Genomic DNA, 21,921 nt, shown 5'->3' with positions numbered 1-21,921 from the left:
CCCAGTCCTCAAAATGGACCTCTTATTTGACTATATTTTTCTTTCACCCTCTCCCTTCCCCACTCTGCAAGCAGTTTTTTTTTTTTTCCTACTGAAAACATATATACTTTTTTAAAGAATAGAAACATAATTTCCCATTCAGTAGGAACTGGAGACCTATAGCTCCCTATTCTGGGAGAAAGGGAACTTTTCCCCCAGCATTAGTGGTCCAAGAAGTTTTTGGCATATGTGGACAATAGGCCTATAACGACGATAAAGAAACTACGAAGATGGAGTAGAGCAGCAATGAGAACAGCAGATAATGCCAGTAAAGGGAAGTAGCTACACTCTGAGGAAATTTAAGAGGAATGCTAATGTGCATATGCTCAATGCATTGAGGATTGGGCGAGAACTCTAACTACAAATTTGGATAATGCAAAAGAATGTCAGTGTTAAGCAGGCCTGGCACTTGGATTCTAACCAATGGCACCTGAAGCACTATTAAGAATTTTTAGCAAGGAATAACAATTAAAACAGGAACTGTACCTGCTACGCTAACACATTACAATAGCTCTTACTGAAGTTAATACAATAACAAATTGTGTTTACATTTTCCCTCGTTTTAAGACCATTTCGTGCATTTTACAAAATCTTATTGTCATGTTAGTACCCATGTTAAGGGCATCTGTTAGAAAGACAAATGAATAAGGCTGGCAAATCATTTGTTAATTGTCAAAGAATATTATCTGATTTAGAAATTTTATAGCACAAATACATTTTTTGAGTATAAAAGTACTACCAAATATGAATAGAAAATATTCATAATTTTGTTTTGTTTGCACTTGTAGTTCTTTTATAAAAATCAAGACTTAGGCTTCATAGTTTGGGAAATAGAAGCTTTTGAAGAGCTTCAATGTTATCAAGGTGTGTTAAGTCTCAGGAAATGTAAACCTGCTCCATGTACTGTTTCAAATGGAATGCCAGCTTTTACTAAGTAAGATATCTTTAGGAAAGGAAGGAAAAAAGGCAAAATTCATTAGTATTCATATATTTTCACATATATTTCTATTGATTCAGGTAAGTACATGGGAGGTTTTTTAAGTCATATTACCTCACATTTTTTTTTCTGTGAATTTTTAAATTTTAAAACTAAGCTGAGAATTGAAAATTTCATACATATTCTTAAAGGATGATTTTTTTAGAAAAAACAAAGTCTTTGTTCATAAAGACATTGTTTCAGGTTTTATATACTTCAAACTTAGAGATAAAAGATAAAGGACCATTCCCTGTGGAACAAACATATTTCTTTCGAGAACCATGTTCAAATTTGCATGGTGTCAAGATCTTTATTCATTTCCTTAGGAATTTCAAAACTAACCAACAAATTTACAGGATTAGATACTTCCTAAGAAGAAAACTCTTACTGAACCTAGAGTCTAACAGTAACACAATAAGGCCCTTCTTTCTCTAGAAGTATTGCAGAGAAAATGAATCTACTCATTCTCTTTTCAAGTAAAAGCAGTTTATAAGCAGAATATTCCAGCTTGCTAAAAATTACTAGACAGTACTTAATAAACCAAAAAAATTGATAATGCCAAAAATTATACACAAATGATAAAATTTTCGTTTAGGCATCATTATTTTCCAATATATGTACTATTGGCCACAGCAGATTATATCATTATTTTATCTGTCCTTTTCACTAGCCCTGATAAAAGCATTATCTTCCTATACTATATGACTTGTTCAATATCTGATATTATTCAGCATCTTCTCAGGTAATAAAGAATTTGCTTTGCAAAGCCTCTTACATGAATACAACCAACACTAAAAAAAGCTGGGGACTCAGAGGACAACCAAAGAATAATTCATTAATTTTCTAATTATTAATCATCCTTAACCAGACAGCTATATGTTTTAAAAGACATTAGAACACAGCTCATTTCTAAGCAAGGAGCGACTGTCTCAGTCCATAACATTTTATGGGCTTTTTTTTCTTCCTTTTCATCAAGGTTACTTTAATACTGTTCCAATGTTACCAGACAAGGATGTCAGAAATGAAAAGTAGTGAGTTCAAGTGATACAAATCAAAAAATGTAAAAGAGTTTCCTGTGAAGAGAAAGTGAAAAAAAAAAAGCAATAAGATAATTTGAGGTTGATGAAGATTTTGTCTCTGTTGCTCCTATAACGGTTATGATAATAAAGATTTCTGTAGCATATACTATGTATCACTAAACACTTTACACACATCAATTCGCTGTGAAAGAGAATGAGACATTCTGTGAGATATCTTGAGATTGTACAATTTCCCTATTGCCTTGTTTCTTGCTAGTCTGAGAGTTTCGTATTGATGAGGTCACTGTTCATTCTGCCATTCAGGCTGCTCTCTGCAATTATGAATCCAAAAAGATTTTTTATTTTTTTTTATTTTTTTTTATTTTGGCATATTATGGGGGTACAGATTTTAAGGTTTCAATAAATGCCCATTTCCCCCCTCCCCCCAAAAGTCTGAGTCTCCGTCATGACCATCCCCCAGATGGTGCACATCTCACTCATTATGTATGTATATACCCGCCCCCTCCCCCCTCCCACCTGCCCAATACCCTATTACTGTAGTACCTATGTGTCCACTTAGGTGCTACTCAGTTAATACCAGTTTGCTGGAGAATATATCTGGTGCTTGTTTTTCCATTCTTGGGATACTTCACTTAGTAGTATGGGTTCCAGCTCTAACCAGGAAAATATAAGATGTGCTATATCACCATTGTTTCTTAGAGCTGAATAGTACTCCATGGTATACATATACCACATTTTATTAATCCATTCTTGGATTGATGGGCACTTGGGCTGATAGAACGTGTTTTGACACTGAGCTGAATAATCTCTGTGGATTTACCATTCACAAACTTAAGTAAGCCCTTTTGAAAACTTTTATATCTTTAGCTTCCCTGGGATTGATAAAATAAAATTCTCGTGATTGGAGTCTTATTTTTGTCAGTTTGTGTCATATTTTGTCTTTAAAGATGAAGATATACGGGGATGCTTTTTTTCCCCTTAGAACTCACTTCAAAAACACCTGTGTCCAATTAATTCCTTTAATCATTTTATTTTTTTCTTCTCCAGATTTTATTTATAGTTCACTGAAGCCTTTCTTAAGTGCTGTTAACTGTATACTAGCTCAATCATTTTATATAAATTAGTGTGATGTATTGCTGCCACGATTTTGCAATTCCATTCACTCATACATTTCATTCATTCTGTCTGCTGTGGTCAGAAAATTATCAAGCACCCTAAATGAGCCATTCATTGTGCTAATTTCTATGGAGTAAAACTCATGGCATATTAGTATAAAGCTCTCTATCTCAGTTTCTTATATACACTTTATTTTATCTTTTGGGTGGTGGTTTCAGTTAGTAACTGTGGATTAATTTAGGATTTTTATTTTTATTTTTCTGGCTCTTAGCTGACCAGCCATGCCACTGTCAGACGTTGCTTTGTTGTGGAGAGAAGCTCAAAAACACAGAGCCATAACCTCAATCAGATTGTTCATATTCATAGATATATTTGAAAAATAAAATTTGATACAGTAAGTGTCAGGAGATTAGACAAATCATGGAACAATAAGGACATTTAGCTACCCATTGCTATTTTTGTATTACATGGATCAAACACGTTGTCTAGTGTTTGCTCAGATTTACCTAGTTATGATGGCCATTTCCTGTCATTTAGATTTTGAGTGTCTTTCTGTCCGGATAGGTTTTGCTTTTGAGTCCTCCTTCTTTCTCTAAACTACACAGCTTTACTTGAAAGAGTGGTAATTTAAACAGCAGATATCTGTTCTTTTGGTTGTAGTAGTAGTGGTGATGGTATGATGGGATATTTTCATGTAAATATTATTTATTTTCTAAGTTGTCTGATCAAAGATAAGTTTAGACCGATTGGCCCTTCATAGCACAATTAGGCATTATTACATTCTGTTCCTAACTATCTGCATGACTGGTCCAATTTGAAGTACCTGAAACATGATACACTATTGGTGATGACACATTAAAAACTAAAAACCCTCTAAACAAAGTTTGTTTCCCTACTTTTAAGACAAGGATTTTTTAAAAAAATTGTTGGCTTATTTTGAAAGCCTGAAAATAATTTGGCTTGCACAAAATAATACCCTTCTATTTATTGCTAAGCATTGCGCTGATACTTCTTGACTCCTGATTGACCAAATATTTCCAGGGATTAATCTATATTGACTTGTTAATTTTCCATTATTTAACAAACATTTATTGGATGCTCATTTTGTGCTAGTTTCTCTGTTAGGGAAGGGGAACGCTCAAATGAGTAGGAAGCATTGATGCCCTCAAAGTCTCAAAGACCTATTTTACCAATTAAGTTAGATTATATTTTGTCAGAGTAATGCTACCTTACAGTTTCCTAGAATGAAGTTCAATTCCTCTTTTCTGTGCATCCCATGGACTAAATCTTTGACACTCTGCTACTTAATAGCTGTGTGATCATGTTTCTCCATCTCCAAGCTATGTATGAAATACCTGGGCTGCTTATATCACAGGATAGTTTTAAGAATTAAAGAAATTTTTATTCTTACCCTCATGTTTTTACCAATGTTATTGTTACTGTCAGTTACTTAAGCATAATGGTATTACAGGGTCCAAAAATTCTTTTCCAATAGCATATATTGTGAATCACATATTTAAAAAATTATTGGAATTGAGTGTGTCTGGGGGGTATAAAGGGGAACGAGGAAATTTCGGAGGTGATGGGTATGCTCACTGTCTTGCTTGTGGTGATAGTTTCACAGGTGTATACATATGTCAAAACTTATCAAATTATACACTTTATTTATTTATTTATTTGTTTGTTTGTTTGTTTGTTGAGGCAGAGTCTCACTCTGTTGCCCCGGCTAGAGTGCCGTGGCATCAGCCTAGCTCACAGCAACCTCAAACTCCTGGGCTCAAGCAATCCTTCTGCCTCAGCTTCCCCAGTAGCTGGGACTACAGGCATGTGCCACCATGCCTGGCTAATTTTTTCTATGTATTTTTAGTTGGCCAATTAATTTCTTTCTATTTTTAGTAGAGACAGGGTCTTTCTCTTGCTCAGGCTGGTTTCGAACTCCTGACCTTGAGCGATCCACCCACCTCAGCCTCCCAGAGTGCTAGGATTACAAGCATGAGGCCCTGCGCCCAGCCAAATTGTATACTTTAAATAGGTGTAGTTTATTATATGTCAATAAAGCTGTTTAAAAAAGAAAAAAATAGAACAAAGAAATTTCCTTCACATAATACTTTTGAGTATACCTATTCCACTTTGAATGAGTCTGTTGAATGAGTCTGGTATAATAATATTTTAATGTTTTTGCACTTTATAAGTGGATTTCAAGTTCAGATTTTGTGTTCTGAATAGTGAAGCTTTTTTCTATTAATTATACAATCAACTTGTAAATATTATAATAGCTTACTCTGAGATGTAATCATATATATATATATATATATATATATATATATATATATACAGAAAGAGAGAAAGAAAGAGTTTTGATTGATTAACTTTCTGGCCCTTAAGTACTCTATGTGTTCTGGAGTTGTTTGCTATGGGTTATTAAATCTTTCCTATTTGGGAAAAAGATGATGCTTTTTATTTTCATTGGAAAGATAAAGATTTCTATGATCTGACAAGTGTAAAGTTTTATCAAGCTAAGTTATTTGATGAACTGATCATTTATATTACTAAATATTGAGAGTGAAGTACAAAATGTGTTATTTAATAAAATTCATTTATCAATTAATAAGAATTAATATGATTTTTACTACAGAATTAAGATCATTTAAATTATTTATTTTACAAATTAAAATAACATAAAATGAATTAGTCACCATGTTAATAACCTCTGGGAGTTGATTAGCTCATCTTTGAAATTATTCCAGACTTGAATGGTATAAGAAAATTTCTATTAGAAGTTAAACATAAATGGAATATGTTTAAGATGATTAGTCAATATACATTTTAAAATACTCTAAATTATATTTTATCAATCAAATATTAAAGTGCCTTATTTGTGTCTGCAAAATATTGGAGACTCCTTGTGATGGATATGCAAAATGAGTGTGCAAGTATCAAAAAAGTTTGGTAAAGCTTATTTTACTGAAATCTCTTATCAGCTTGTCAAAAAATTTAAGTGTAGCAATAAAGGAAAATATTACTTTGAGAGTAGATATGGAATTACTGAAAAGGTGAAGGATGTATTCTCTCCCCGAAACTTAAAATTTATGGATAAGAAGCTGAAGTGACACTCTGGAAGAGTAGGAATGAGTTCAAGTTATCTAGCCAAGAAGAGGAAGCAAGCACCCCTACTTGACAGTACACTTGATCAAGTTAGGGACTTTTATTTTCACCACGATTTCTCAGCATTTAACTCCAAGTATAGCATATATGAGGTGTTCGGCAATATTCAACATACTACTGGAACTACTAGCCGGCAAAAGAAAAGAAAAGAAATAAAAGGCATCCAAATCAGAAAGGTGTAAATAAAATTATCTCTATTTGCAGATGACATAAATCCTATATGTAAAAGATCTCAAAGATCCCACAGAAAAACTGTTAGATCTAATAAATCAATTCAGTAAAGTTGAAGGATACAAAATCAGCATACAAAAATCAGCAGTATTTTATATACAAATAACAACCTAACTAAAAAAGTAATAAAAAAATCACGTTTACAAAAGGATCAAAAATATTTAGGGATAAATATAACCAAGGATGTGAAATATCTGTACACGGAAAAATATAAAGCACAGAAAAGAAACTGAAAACATGAATAAATGGAAAAATATCAAATACTCATGCATTTGAAGAATTCATACATTAAAATGTCTGTACTACCCAAAACAATATACAGATTCATCTCAATCCCTGTAAAAATCCCAAGGGCATTCTTCACAGAAATAGAAAAAAAACAATCCTAAAATTTGTATAGAAACATGATAGACGCTGAATAGCCAAAACAATCTTGAGCAAAAATTGAAGCCTGAGGCATCATGCTTCTTGATTTAAAATTATATTACAAAACTATAATAATCAAAACAGTATGATACTGGAATTAAAACAGAAACATAGACCAGTGGAACAGAATAGAGCCCAGAAATAAATCCAAACATATATGGTGTACTAATTTTTGACAAGGGCACCAAGAACAAACAATGGGGAAAGGACAGCTTTTTCAATAAATGGTGCTAGGAAAACTGGATTTCTACTTGCAAAAGAATTAATTGAGAGCCTTATTTTACATCATCCACAATGATCAACTCAAAATATATCAAAGACCTAAATGTTATTATCAGAAATTATAAAACTTATGGAAGAGAACAGCTTTTCACATAGGTGGAAAGCTGTTGGCCTTGGAAGTGATTTTTTGGTGTGACACACCAAGAGCTCGGGCCACAAAAGCAAATATCAGTGAAGGGAACTACATTAAACTAAAAAGCTTTGGCACAGCAAAGAAAATAACAAAAAATTAAATGTCTGCATATGGATTTGGAAAAATATTTGCAAACCATGTATATGATAATATGTTAATGCCCAAAATATATAAATAACTCATATAACTCAATAGTGGAAAGACAAATAAACCAATTAAAAATGAATAAAATACCTGAATAGACATTTTTCCAAAGAAGACATAAAAATAGGCAACAGGTATATGAAAAGACAATAGCATTAATCATCAGGGAAATGCAAATCAAAACAACTATGAGGTATCACCTTACAACTGCTAGAATGTCTGTTATCAAAAAGTCATAAGATAAATGTTGGTGAGAGTGTGAAGAAAAGAGAACTCTTATAAACTCTTGGTGGGAATGTAGATTGGTACAGCCATTATAGGAAATAGTATGGAGGCATCTAAAGAAATTAAAAATAGAACTACCATTTTATTTCCTTTGGTGTATACCCAAAATAAATGAAACTAGTATTTTGTAACGATGTCTGAACTCTCATATTTATTGCAGCATTTCCTATAATAGCTAAGATATGGAAACAACCTAAGTGTCTGTCTGTTGAAAAACAAATGGATAAAGAAGCTGTGGCATACATTAAAATGGAATATTATTTAGCCTTAAAGAGGATAAGATCTTGTTTCTTGCTACAACATGGATGAGCCTGGAGGACAAATAAGCCAGACGCAGAAAGAAAAATATTACATGATCTCACTTACATGTAGAGTCTAAAAAAAAAATAAAATGAGAGAGAGAGAGAACAAAGCAGTAGTTTTGGGTTTTGAGTGGGGTGGCAGAAATGGGGAGATGTAGGTCAGAAGATACAAAGTAGAAGACATGCAGGATGAACAAGTCTAGAGATCTGATATACATCATGAAGACTTTAGGTAATAAAATTGTACTGTATATGGGACTCATGCTAAATGAGTAGATTTTAGCTGCTCTTGCCACACAAACAAAAGACGGGTGTGAGATGATGAATATGTTAATTTGCTTCACTATAATAACCCCTTTACTATCTATGTGTATCCCATAACATCATGTTCTACACCTTAAATTTACATAATGTAATTTATTTTAAAGAGAACACAGTCATAATTCATAGTTTAAAAATAGAAATCTTCAAAAGTAAAGGAAAGCTGAATGGCATGTATATTTTAACAGGGTTGTGTGAAAGCACATAGTATATGCAGCTTATTCGCAGAGATTTTTTGGGCTGCTAAAATCAGAATGAGCTGTGTAATTAGACAACCTGTTCATAATTATTACTGTGATTGACATTATTTGAAACACATTCACAATTGTTCTGTAAGACCCAGGATTATCATAATTAATACAAACACGAGTGACTGATTGATTATAACTTCTGCCATATCAATATTGCTATATCTTCAAAGTTCTTAAGTAAATTTGCAGAAGAATAAGAATTTGGTTGTATATAATAAAGTACATTTTGTGTTTCATCTCATCATTTTTCCTTAGCTGCATCACATCTTAGATAAGATGAGATGTGACACATTCAGCTTGGATGTTAAAAACAAAACAAAACATAAGGCAGCTGAAGGATGTAGTCGCAGAAGAGACTAACAATTTAACCCCCTTTCACTGTGTTCATTATGTTTGAGAGTATAGCAGCTCATATAATAAAAATATATGCTGGGAGGGGTGTTATCTGAGATTATGAGAGGTGTATAAAATCATCCAAGATACTCTTATAGAAACATAATCACCTTTTTAGTTTATGCATCCTAGGGATTTTGTGGCTTGGCATTGGATGAAATGTGGTTGATAGTTGAAAGAAATAAGAACATATGGAACATATTGTTTCAGTTACTTTTTGTAAAGCTGCTGTGAAATCAGAGAATAATGTTATATCAATAGGGATCTTCCTGGAGTCTTGTGTTCATATATCACTTTCTGTAAAAGGTTGTATAAACAAATACAGAAGTAAACTTTTCAGTAGCATGCTTGTTTGATTGTAGGCATTAATAGTGATTATTTTTATAATTATTCTTAAATGCTCGCTATATATAACTATATTTACACAAATTCGACTTTTATATAAATGGACTACTTTAACAAGCTGCACATGAAAATGATTAGCATCTTGGGCAAGTGTATTTTAAACATGAGATTTTGAAATGTTAATTTTTTTAAGTGCATTGCTATGTGGAAGCAACACTTGTTTTCATTGGCTTTATTTTTATTTTGTCCATCAGTATGATTTAGCTGTGTATCAAATATTAAGTACTTAACTGAATGATATTACAATTTTTTCACTAGTAAATCTAACTAACTTTCAACTAGTAAAGCTTAAAAATACTTTTGGACATTTTTTAACTTTATAGAAAATCAGGTAACAATATAAAACTTACAGAGTAAAATTCACCCAATGTTATAGGAAAGTTGGAGCCCAAATAATTTCTAATTTTCACAAACATGACATTGTATTATATGTTTACAAAAGATGGTAATTACAAAGTTGCAGGGATGCCATTTCACATAGACAAGACCTGATGGGTAATTTCCCCAATAAACTTACTTCTCTTCTTTGAATTCTCGATCATATTCCTCTACTTTAAGATTTGTCATGATTTGAATAGGTCATGAAAAAAAGAGTAAAAAAATCCAACTGTGCAATGCTATGTATACATGCATCCCTAATGCTAGCCTTGTATACAGGAGTTTAGTTTAGTAATGATTCATGTGGTATTTTTTTTTAGCCTACAGAATCTTAAAGGTCTTTATCTCAATGTAGTATAAATGTCCAGAAAGGTATAAAGACATACCTTATTGTTCTCTTTATGATAGATCAATTGAGATTGAATCAACATGGTAATAGACACTGAAAGCATTTTTACCCATAACATTCCTCTACTCTCTATTTCCATCATACTTTATGCTAATACTGAGCCCATCACATGGCATTAATGGGCTGTACATGTATCTGTTTTCCATACCATGATGGGAGTTGCTTGGAGGCAGGAATTTTATCTCAGTTGTGTTTCCCCAGCCTCTAACACAGAGCTTCCTATATATGAGGTAGCCAATAGCCATATGTGGAATTAGATTGTATTGTTCAAATAATTTTAGTCAGACATTCTTATTGGTTTGACTCCAAGGATTAGAAAAATGCCTTTATCTGTATCTAAGAGATTATATCCAGGTACTGTGAACTTTAAAAACTGGAATAAGATATTGCTTTATATAAACAAATGAAAATACTAAAAAAGGAAATATTTCTATCTATTTGTATATGTGTATACCTCTCTATATCTATATCTATGTCTATGTTATGTTTTATATATATTTAATTTAAACATTTAGGATACCTAAGTAAATACATTGATCACCATTAGTCATTATAAAATTGAACTAAATTTTAGAGAAATAGTTTCTACAATATTTTGTGATCACAAACATAAAGCCCATATTGCATGCTATTTGTGAGTGATTATGCAATATTGTCCTATTTCTCTGTTTCCAGTTTCTCATCACTCTAGTTATCTCTTTAAATCTAGATCTGATGATGTCACTTCATAGCGTTAGTTTCCTGACTAGGCATGGAGAATCTTTGATGATTTTATTTTTGTCTGTCTCTGTGTTTATCACTAACAATTTAGCATGTTAAGCTCTTGGCTTTTTTGCCTCACAAAACTCTGTAGTCCCCCAAACAAAATATGCTACTAATATTTCAGATCTCTATGACATTTCCCATAATTCCTTCCTGTCCAAAATGCCCTTTTTTTTGCCATTTCCTTCTAGAAAACACAAGTCAGCCTTAAATATTCAATTCAAACTCTCTCAGGCAGAACAAATCACAGGCTACTTGGTGTGGTCACACTGTATCCTATATCTATTTCCATTTTTACATATGGTGAGTTGTGTTTTAATATTTGTTTTCATCTTTGTTTGTATTTATACTTCCGTAACACATTTGTATGTGAGATCCATGTCTTTGTATCTCCCTATCCCTCAAACCAGGCATACCATCTGAGATATGGCAGGTGCCTAATGAATATTTGTAGAATTAATTTTCTTATTTAATTTTTATAACCGCATATGTTTTCAATGAGGATGGTGAAGTCTAAGAAGTTTAAGTAACTTGCTCAAAGTTATATAGCTAGTGAATGGCACATATATTTCTTCTAGTCTAGGGCTCTTTTTTTTTTTTTTTTTTTTTTGAGACAGAGTCTCGCTTTGTTGTCCAGGCTAGAGTGAGTGCCGTGGCGTCAGCCTAGCTCACAGCAACCTCAAACTCCTGGGCTCGAGCGATCCTTCTGCCTCAGCCTCCCGAGTAGCTGAGACTACAGGCATGCGCCACCATGCCCGGCTAATTTTTTATATATATATCAGTTGGCCAATTAATTTCTTTCTATTTATAGTAGAGACGGGGTCTCGCTCTTGCTGAGGCTGGTTTTGAACTCCTGACCTTGAGCAATCCGCCCGCCTCGGCCTCCCAAGAGCTAGGATTACAGGCGTGAGCCACAGCGCCCGGCCTAGTCTAGGGCTCTTTCATCACCTTTGCAACAGTGTGTCTGCCTTTTCTCCTAGGAATACCATAAAAGCCATTTATGTTCAGATACATGCTCCTAAAAAATTGAGCACTTGCAGCTGCTCTGATGTAACCCATATCTGCCTTAAGATTTTTTTTCTACTTTTTCCATGCTTATGAATACCTCGCCACTACTTGAATTGTCCTGGTCTTGGCTCTCTTCTTCCTTGTTGCTGGTTTGATATATCTGACTTTCTTTGATCTTGATTTAGATTATTCTCTGATTTTTTTGTTCTTTTTGGTGATACAGTCAAAGGATCTGCTAGGAATTGATCTTCACTAAAATTAGTTAGCCTTCTCATAGAAACTTGCTGACATCTGTTATTGATCCTTTCTGTTTTCCCACCCATCACCAGTGACTGTGGCTAGACCAGGCATATTCTCTTTTAACCCCTCAGACTTTGATACCTTCAGGAAGAAGCTATTTTGAGGCAACAGGAATATAACTTCTCAGGTATGTTTAATGCTGTGATAAAATTATTAATAATTTCATTCACATATACTACTAAATATCAATATATGAAATGCTAATGTATAAGAAATAATTTTAAAAGAGTGGATTCTTTCTGAGACTTCATTTATGTTTCTATACATTTACTGCCAGAACATTTTTGGCACTTGCTCCTTATCTTAGACATAGGCTTTACTTTCAGTTGCCTATAGCACATCTCTTTTTAGATATTCACTGTCATTTTCTTAGCAAAATGTCTAAAACTGACATTTTTACATTCTGGTTATTAGTCCTTTGTTGGATGTATATCATGGGAATATTTTCTCCCATTCTGTAGGTTATCTGTTTGCTCTGTTGATTGTTTCCTTGGCTGTGTGGAAGCTTTTTAATTTAATCAAGTCCCATTTATTTATTTTTATTGTTGCTGTGATTGCTCTTGGGGTCTTCTTCATAAATTTTTGCCTAGGCTGATATCTAGAAGAGATTTTCCAAAATTTTCTTCTAGAATTCTTATGGTTTCATGCCTTAGATTTAAGTGTGTTATCCATTATGAGTTGATTTTTGTGAGTGGTAGGAGATATGGATCTTGTTTCATTCTTCTACATGTGGCTACCCAATTTTCCCAGCACCATTTATTGATCAGGGATTTTTTTCCCTTAGTGTATATTGCTGTCTACTTTGTCAAAGATCAGATTGCAATATGTGGATGGTTTTATACCTGGGTTCTCTGTTCTGATCCATTGAGCTTTATTTTTGTGTCAGTCCATACAGTTTTGGCTACTATAGCCTTGTAGTATACCTTAAAGTCTAGTAATGTGATGCCTCCAGACTTGTTCCTTTGCTTAAGGTTGCTTTGGCTATTCAGGCTCTTTTCTGGCTCCAAACGAAGCATAGAATTATTTTTTCTAGATCTGTGAAAAATGATGTTGGTATTTTGATGGAGATTGGATTGAATCTGTAAATCACATTGGGTAGTATGGACATTTCAACAATGTTGGTTATGCCGATCCATGAGCATGATATGTTTGTTTACATGATCTGCAATTTCCTTCTTCAGTGATTTGTAGTTCTCTGTAGAGATCTTTCAACTCCTTGGTTAAATATATTCCTAGGTATTTTATTTTCAACATAGGTATTGCATTTTTTATTTGATTCTCAGCCTGACTGTTGTTGGTGTGTAGGAATGCCACTGATTTGTATACATTGATTTTGTTGAATTTATTCAACAAAATAAATTTGCTGAATTTGTTTATCAATTCCAGGAGTCTCTTTGCAAAATCTCTGGGGTTTTCTAGATAGAAGAGCATATCAGCAGCAAAGAGCAATAGTTTGACCTCCTCTTTCCTCATTTGGATGTCTTTGATTTCCTTCTTTTATTTGATTGCTCTGGCGAGGACTTCCAGCACCATGTTGAATAGACAGTGGCCATCCTTGTCTTATTTCAGTTCTGTGTGGAAATACTTTCAACTTTTCCCCATTCAGCATGATGTTAGCTGTGGGTTTGTCATATATAGATTTTATAATTTTGAGGTATGTACCATCTATGTCTATTTTGTTAAGAGTTGTTATCATAATAGGGTGCTGAATTTTGTCTAATGATTTTTCTGCATCTATTGAGATGATCACATGATCTTTGTTTTTGCTTCTGTTTATGTGGTAAATCACATTATGGCTTTACATATGCTGAACCAACCTTGCATCCCTGGGATGAAGCCTTCTTGGTTGTGGTGGGTTAATTTTTTTATGTGCTGCTGAATTTGGTTTGCTAGAATTTTATTGAGGATTTTGCATCTATATATTCACATAGTTTTCTTTTTTGTTGTGTCCTTTCCTGGCTTTGGTATAAGGTGATACTGTCCTCATAGAATGAGTTGGGGAGGATCCCTTCCTTCTTAATGTTGTGAAATAATTTCTACAGTATGGGTACAAATTCTTATTTGTAGGTCTGATAAAATTCATCTGTGAAATCATCTGGTCTGGGAGGTTTTTTTTCTTTTATTGGAAGATTTTTTTTATTGCTGCTTTAATTTTTTAGCTTGTGTTCCAAACTAAGCTTTTCTACAATTCCCCATATTTGTCAATAGCCCTTTTCATTTTTTTAAAAAAAAATTCATCAGGTCTAAGCACCATGTAGTTATCTTGGAATATTTCCTCTCTATCATTCACTAAGGAGACTAAGGCATCAAAGCATCAATGTCAGTTGATTTTTTCATTCAAAATATCTCTCAGAACCAACAGTTCTTCAGCAATACCTTGTTCTAATACATCATCACCACTTCCCACTTCCTGTCTCCCATCTCTACATACATCAAGCCATCCTGTATACTGCAGATAAGTTAATTTTCCTAAGACACTACTTTTATTATGTCATTATGCTTGCTACCTACTATTTATTAAGACCAAATTCTTCAACCTCATAATTGAGGACAGAAAGTGGCTTTTTAAAAATGTTTCCTCCACCTGGATTTGCCCTTTTTTAGCTCTTTCCTCCATTCATTTGAGTGAACCCTTTCACCCTTCAACAACCCACTTTCACGGCACCTCCTCTGTAAAGCCTTTCCTAAACTAATTAATCATTTCATTCTCTGTGTTTTATAGCATCCATCATACTATAATATAGTTTATTGTTTATCTGCCTCTCTCTTGTACTTTCACTTCAATTCTCAAGATCTTTAAGGTTAAAGACTAGATTTTATTCATCTATTTACTCCCCAAATACAGCACAATATCTGGCATAAAGTAGAAATTTAATATGTATTTGTTAAGTGAATGAATAAAAAATAATGACAGTTTCTTCTTTTCCGTGGTGTTCTTTCTCAACTCTGCATTTACTTACATTTTCCTTACTTTTCTGAAATGCCTTTGCATTGTTCTCCAACAATTCAAATTCAATATATTTTTGGAAATAATTGAAAGCAAAATGATATATTTGGTATTATTGGAACTATTTAAATGTAGGTATATATTCAACAACTCTAAGGTGTATCTATATTAAGGTGGTAGAATTTATGGTTACTGTTAACATTGGCTTTCTTTTATACAGATATTTAAAGTTTTCCATTTTGCTTTATTGTGCTGCTTTTTCAAAGTGGCAGATCCCCTATTAAAAATACATTGGAAAATGATAACTACCTGTTGAATATTCACCACAAACCTATCATTCCCACACATACCCCCCTACACACACACATAGACACACACCAAACTATAAAGTTCCTTCAAGTATCAGATCAAGTTCTACCTCTTTTATTAAACTTCCCATAAATAATTCTATTTTACAGTTATGTTTTTCTTAAAATCCCTTTAGCACTTCTAGTCTGTAAGAGAAAACTATTATTTCATTCACTGTGGCCAACTCTTTTATCTCTTATCTCATTAAAGCTAGAATTTCTTTAATTTAATTTTTAAACTTTCATAGTTTCAGGTAAACAGTAGGTAATTAACCAATACTTAGTAAGTTTTGCTGTTGTTGTTGTTGATTTTGAGGTGATGATAAAGGCCCCAGTGGGGCCCCAGCCAGGCCTGACAAGCTAAGATAATTTTTTAATGTCATAGGTCTTTATAAAAAATTAGCACCTTCTCTGCTGGAAACTCTTTGTAGTTCTGTTAAATTGTGTTTGCCCCTGGGTAGAATTTTCTTTTTTGCTCCTCAATTTAAGGTATTCACTCTCTAAGCTTTTTGAGCATTCTCCTGCCAGGCTCCTGTCTGTCTGTCTCTTTCTTTCGTGTTTTCTCTCTCTCAACCTATTTATGCATATAAACCTTTTTTCTCAAGTATACAATATCATTCTTCCCAACAAGGTAGAAGATAAATCTTCTGCTAATGACTTGACACTACTAAATTTGAACACCACTTATTGAAATTTTACTGACTAGGCAAAGGTTTGTTTTTGTTTTCCTGCAGCAGCATGAAATAATATATCATATATAATTTATATTTCTTTTAACAGGAAGGCTTCTTCTTTGAAATTTACTTTAGATTTTATTTTTAAAATTACATAGCCTTTTATATCATTTAGAAAAATCACATGTCTAGCAAACCAAGATATGTTTAGTAAATTTTAATATTGATAGATATGTATTTATTGCTGCTAAATGTTAAAAATTAATATTTAAATAAAGCATTGTTTTAAGTCCATTTTACACTAATCTTAGGTTAGGTGTTTAAGTTACTTGTGATAGAGCACAAAATCACTATTTAAAGAGCTGAGTATTATTTTATCTTCAGAATGGAATCCCATCTTCAACTGGTACTTCTTCTAAACAAAAGTATTCATTGATCAAGTTGAAGTATAATGACACATTTAAAAATTTCTCCCATTATTTCTAATGTCATATAGTTTTAATCCATATTTTAAAATTGAATCAGTAACAAGACTGGATATCTGCTTAGATATAACATTAATATTTTGGAGCTAGTACATGATTTTTCTCATTGTCTAAGTCTAGGCCATTTGTTTGAGATCTTATTGCTGCTTTTTAGTGTACTTAAAATGAGCAATGTACATGCAAATCTTCTTGATCTTAAAATTTTAAATCATAAAGCCCAACTCTACTCTTTTTAACTCATCTAGAATTAGTAAATTAATTTGAGAAGAAATATAGTATTAGGTTATGTCATATTTGTCACTTAATTCAGTCTAAATTTCAACTTATCTGTGGTCACTTAGGGTCTGGAGCAGCTCTCTGGAACTTAGAGTGTGGTTTGATACACTCAGAGTCATGTAGTTCTCTTTGATGGAGTGAACAGCATTGCTGTGAAACTCTTAGAACAAAAGAGGACTGAAGAAATTAGTATATGGACTATAGACTATAAAAATCCATTAGAAAATAAACCTTACATTATATAGTTATATGGCTAATTAATTAAATTATTAATTAAACATACTGAATAGTTGAACAAATGAGGATGAACAAAAATGTTTCTTTAAAGGCAGATTTAAATGAACACGCATACACACACCTGGTTAAGTATTCTTTTCTTAGCATATTTATTCTCTGTTTCTTTAAATCCAGGATTGGTGTACTCTCAGCTTGAAATTGTGACTCACTAAGAAATAACCTGCTGTTTATCTGTTGGCTTAAAACTAGAAGCTCCAGGAGTGAGTTCAGAATTAGCTAGAGCAATTTAAGCATTGGTCTTTAATCTTTGTAATGATACCCCTCAGGTCCTAACTATCTAGGGGCTATTTAGCCCTTGTTATCTCTTGCAACTTCTTTTTTTCTTTCTCTCTTCCCTCAATGAAGGCAGGAAGCCAGGAGGACTAATAGCTGCCAGCCATTTCTGTTAACAAACCCAAGGTGTTTCTTAAAAGCAGACTTAACAAACAGAAAAGTAACTTTCCTTTACAGTTTATTTCCACCATAACAAATCAGCTTTGACTAGAGCAAATATCTAATGTCTCAACATGAAGAGAATAAAAGTCATAGTATGATTTTCTCTGTTTTCACTACTTCATGGTAATGGATTATTAATACCTATTGATTTCCACTTATGTCTATTACTCTGAATTCACAAATATATCTACTGATACTATACTTTAATATGAATGGTGCTTTTTGTTGTTTGTTGTGATCTCCTGAAATTCTTTCAGAAAAAAAATGTGTGTGTGAGTGTGTGTGTGTGAGTGTGTGTGAGTGTGTGTGTGAGTGTGAGTGTGTGTGTGAGTGTGAGTGTGTGTGGGTGAGTGTGTGTGTGTGTGTGTGGTTGTGAAGTTTGGGAAAGGCAGAAGAGACAGGGAGAGACAGAACGAGCTGTTCAGATGGTTCTAGAAATAAATGGTATGAATAACAGAAAGCTAATATTCTTATATTGAACTTATCTAAAAAGGTGATTTGGGTCAGAAATTGTAGTCTTAACCCTGTAGAATGTAAAAATAAGCCTATATCTTATAATTTGCTCACTATTCAGACTTGCTTTAATCACTGTTAAAGCACCGAGTCCACTGTTTTCATCCATGTAGGGCCCAATGTAGTCCATTGATTTTGTTTCATGTTATGTGCAAATCAACTATCCTCATTTTAGAGTAACTGAAGGGGCATTTGTGTTCTCTTTAGAGTTGAGTCATGCCATGGAGGACTGATAAGCATCATCAATTAAATGATGCACATTCTGTTCATGTTTTCATACAAATTCTGTCATAACCACAAATCACCGATGCTATTGCCCCATCTACTGTATTGCAGGAAAAGCAGAGGTTTCTGACGGATGTTCTGCATGAAGTGATGCTGCTTGACGGTCTGGCCAGCTCCCACCCAGTATCACAGGAAGTGCTACAGGCAACAGATATTGACAGGGTGTTTGACTGGATCGCATATAAAAAGGTGGGAACAGATAAGACCCAAGTGCCAATTAGATATCTCACTACTGGGGTAGCTAAACTATTTCATGCTAGATGTATTATATTCTCCTTCTCTTCCTGGTAAATAGAAATGGACTGTGAGTTAGAAAACACAGAATCACTAGATTCATGTCATTTTATGAGCTAGGGCTTTGCTTTATAAATCAGTAAAATGGAGATGAATGTTTGCCAAATAATGCATAGAAATATTGGAAGTATTAATGAATAAATGTTTGGAGACTTGATATGAAATTGCTGTACAAATGGTGTTATGTAAATGTCAGGTTTATTATTATTAATAAGAGAGCTGACCTATATAGTGACAAATTATTTTTTACCTATGCCCCTTAAATACTTATTTATTATGATTGGCTGATGTAAATGAACATAGGCAGTGACATGATGACATATGTATTTTATAAACATTATTTAAAGGAGATTTTGGAAATTAAGCATATTTCCAGGATAATAAGCATAATAAATGAAATTTTAAATGTAAGAATTGAATTGAATTCAAAGAAGAATTTTACACCAATGACTAGATGTAAAAATAAGGTAAAACATGCGTTTTTTCCATTGTCACTTGGATTAAAATTTTTCTTTATATCTCTATTCCTTACTTCTAATTTTAACATAACAATGTGCATTTCAGTGTTTAATACTTACTAGCCACTACATAGTTAAAATAGGTGAAATTCTACTAGCTTCTTTAGTATAGATTGAATTGTATTTTTTGAAATTTGTATGTACTTTTTATTGATTTAATAATGTTTTAAGTTTTTAAAAAATATTACTAATTTTTTTATAAAAATATATTTGTATTTAATAACTAAAGGTCAAACAATGATCTGTTGGAAGACTTTGGTGTGGTAATTTGGATATTTGGTTTTGCTCTCAGGTAACGACTATCTAAAAGACTATCAGTACTGTATGCCATAATATATAAAGATATAATACAAATTGTGTTAATAGAAGATGTCTTTTCAAATTACTGATCATTGCAGTGGCTCAAAAAGAGTGTTTTTTAATGTTTTATAAAAATAAGTGGAAGTATAGAACCATAGCATATTTAATATGTATATTAATTTTTACATATGAGGTTTTTTGACTAGATTTTGTTAGATGTACACTTAGTTTATTTAATTATATTGATTCTTTGGGTATAATGCAGAAAATAATTTATTAAGATAGCTTGAAATGAGTTTGGAGGCATGTCTATAGTTATTTCCCCCCACTCCTAATTCTAAAAGACTATTTATAAATGTCAGTTTTACTTTAGCATGAATAAATCATGAAATAAAAATAATTGTTCCAAGATACATGCATATTGTGGAATACATAGGTATAAAGAAATTTGTGTAGACATTTGTGTTGTTTCTAGCTTTTGGCTATAACAAATAATGGTGCTATGAACATTCATGTACAAATGATTGTATGTGTATTTGCTTTCATTTCTTGTGGGTAAATACCTAGGAGTGGAATGTCCAGATAATATGGTAGGTATGTCTAATATTTTAATACCCTGGTGGACTGTTTTCTGTTGTTTTACCATTGGACATTGTACCATTGTACATTGCCACCGACAATGTCTTAGAATTCTAGTTTCTTCACAGTTTTGCCTTACATCACTAGGTATGATCAAGCCTTTTAATTATAGACATTAGAATGGTACCGTGTTTCCCCGAAAATAAGACAGGGTCTTATATTTAGTTTTCCTCAAGAAGACACCCTAGGGCTTATTTTCAGGGGATGTTATTTTTTTTAAGTATGGTACAACAATCTACATTTATTCAAATATAGTTAAGTCTTCTTTTTCTGGAACATCATCATAACTCTCCAAACCCTGAATTCCATCCTGAATTTCTTGCAACTCTACTTCTTTTAGAACCATTGGCTCCAATTTCTCATGTTGAGCAACAGAGCTTTCATGGGGCAAATGAGAAGGGCTGCTCAGTTTCTTTACCCTCCATGACAAAATGTATGGGTTGTGCAGATACGTTGCCTAGGCACGCCCATCATTAGGTCTTATTTTCGGGGTAGGGCTTATATTGCACAAAAAATGCTTAGAAATCCTGCTAGGGCTTATTTTATGGGTAGGTCTTATTTTCAGGGAAACACTGTATCTCACTGCGGTTGTAAATTGCATTTCTCAAAGGACTAATGATATTGACTGCTTTTTCATTTGCATATTTCCCCTAATATGTCTTTCTTGGTGAAGGGTCAGTTTAATCTTTTAACATTTTTAAAAATTATGTTTTTCATTTTTTATTATTGAGTTTTGACATTTTTCTATATCCTGAATATAGGCCCTTTATCAGACATATGATTTGCAAATAACTTTTCCCAATCTGTGGCTTATCTTTTATTTTCCTAACAATGTTTTCTGAAAAGCAAAGATTTTAATTTTTATGAAATTTACTTTACATGGTTTTCTTTCATTGATAGTGCTATTGGTGTCATACCTAAGAAATCTATGCATATCTTAAGGCCATAAAGGAGTTTTTGTTGTTTTGTTCTTCTAGAAGTTTTATAGTTTGAGGGTTATATTTAGATCCATTATCAATTTTGAGGTATTTTTGTATTGGTGTGAGGTCTGGAACAACTTCTTTCTTTTTCTCTTTCTCTTTCTCTCTCTCTCTCTTTCTCTGTATAATTATTCAAAAGCAATTTCTTAAAAACTCTATCTTTTCATGACTGAACTGTATATGCACATTTGTTAAAAATCAATAAACTACATATGTGTAGATCTATTTCTGGTCTATTTATTCTATTCTCTTCATATATTTGTCTAGCTTGGCTGTAATGCCACCCAGTCATGGTATTGTAGCTTTATAATAAGTTGTGTAGCTTTATAATAAGTTGTAAAATAAGGTCATGTTAGTCCTCCAACTTTGTTCTTTTTTATTTTTTTAAGTTATTTGGTTATTCTTGGTCCTTTGCATTTCTATATGAATTTAAGAATAAATCTGTAAATGTCTACAAAAATCATTATGGAATTGCAGGGATTGTATTGTATTTATAAAACCATTTTGGAGAAAGGACATCTTAGCAATATTGATTGACTCATGAATACAGTATACTTCTCGATTG

The 21,921-nt window shown here is 32.8% G+C and overlaps 1 protein-coding gene across 1 annotated transcript in view; it reads left to right on the top strand.

The window, feature by feature from the left end:
- TRHDE (thyrotropin releasing hormone degrading enzyme) overlaps window positions 1-21,921 on the top strand; it is a 385,264-nt gene that overhangs the window by 214,064 nt on the left and 149,279 nt on the right. Inside the window, exon 6 of the mRNA XM_012738835.2 lies at window positions 18,677-18,814. Within this exon, the coding sequence (XP_012594289.2) occupies window positions 18,677-18,814 (138 nt within the window). The remainder of the gene's footprint in view (window positions 1-18,676; window positions 18,815-21,921) is intronic.

Source organism: Microcebus murinus, chromosome 10 (assembly GCF_040939455.1).
Source record: "Microcebus murinus isolate Inina chromosome 10, M.murinus_Inina_mat1.0, whole genome shotgun sequence".
NCBI lineage: Eukaryota > Metazoa > Chordata > Mammalia > Primates > Cheirogaleidae > Microcebus > Microcebus murinus.
This window is presented reverse-complemented; position numbering and strand designations above follow the sequence as displayed.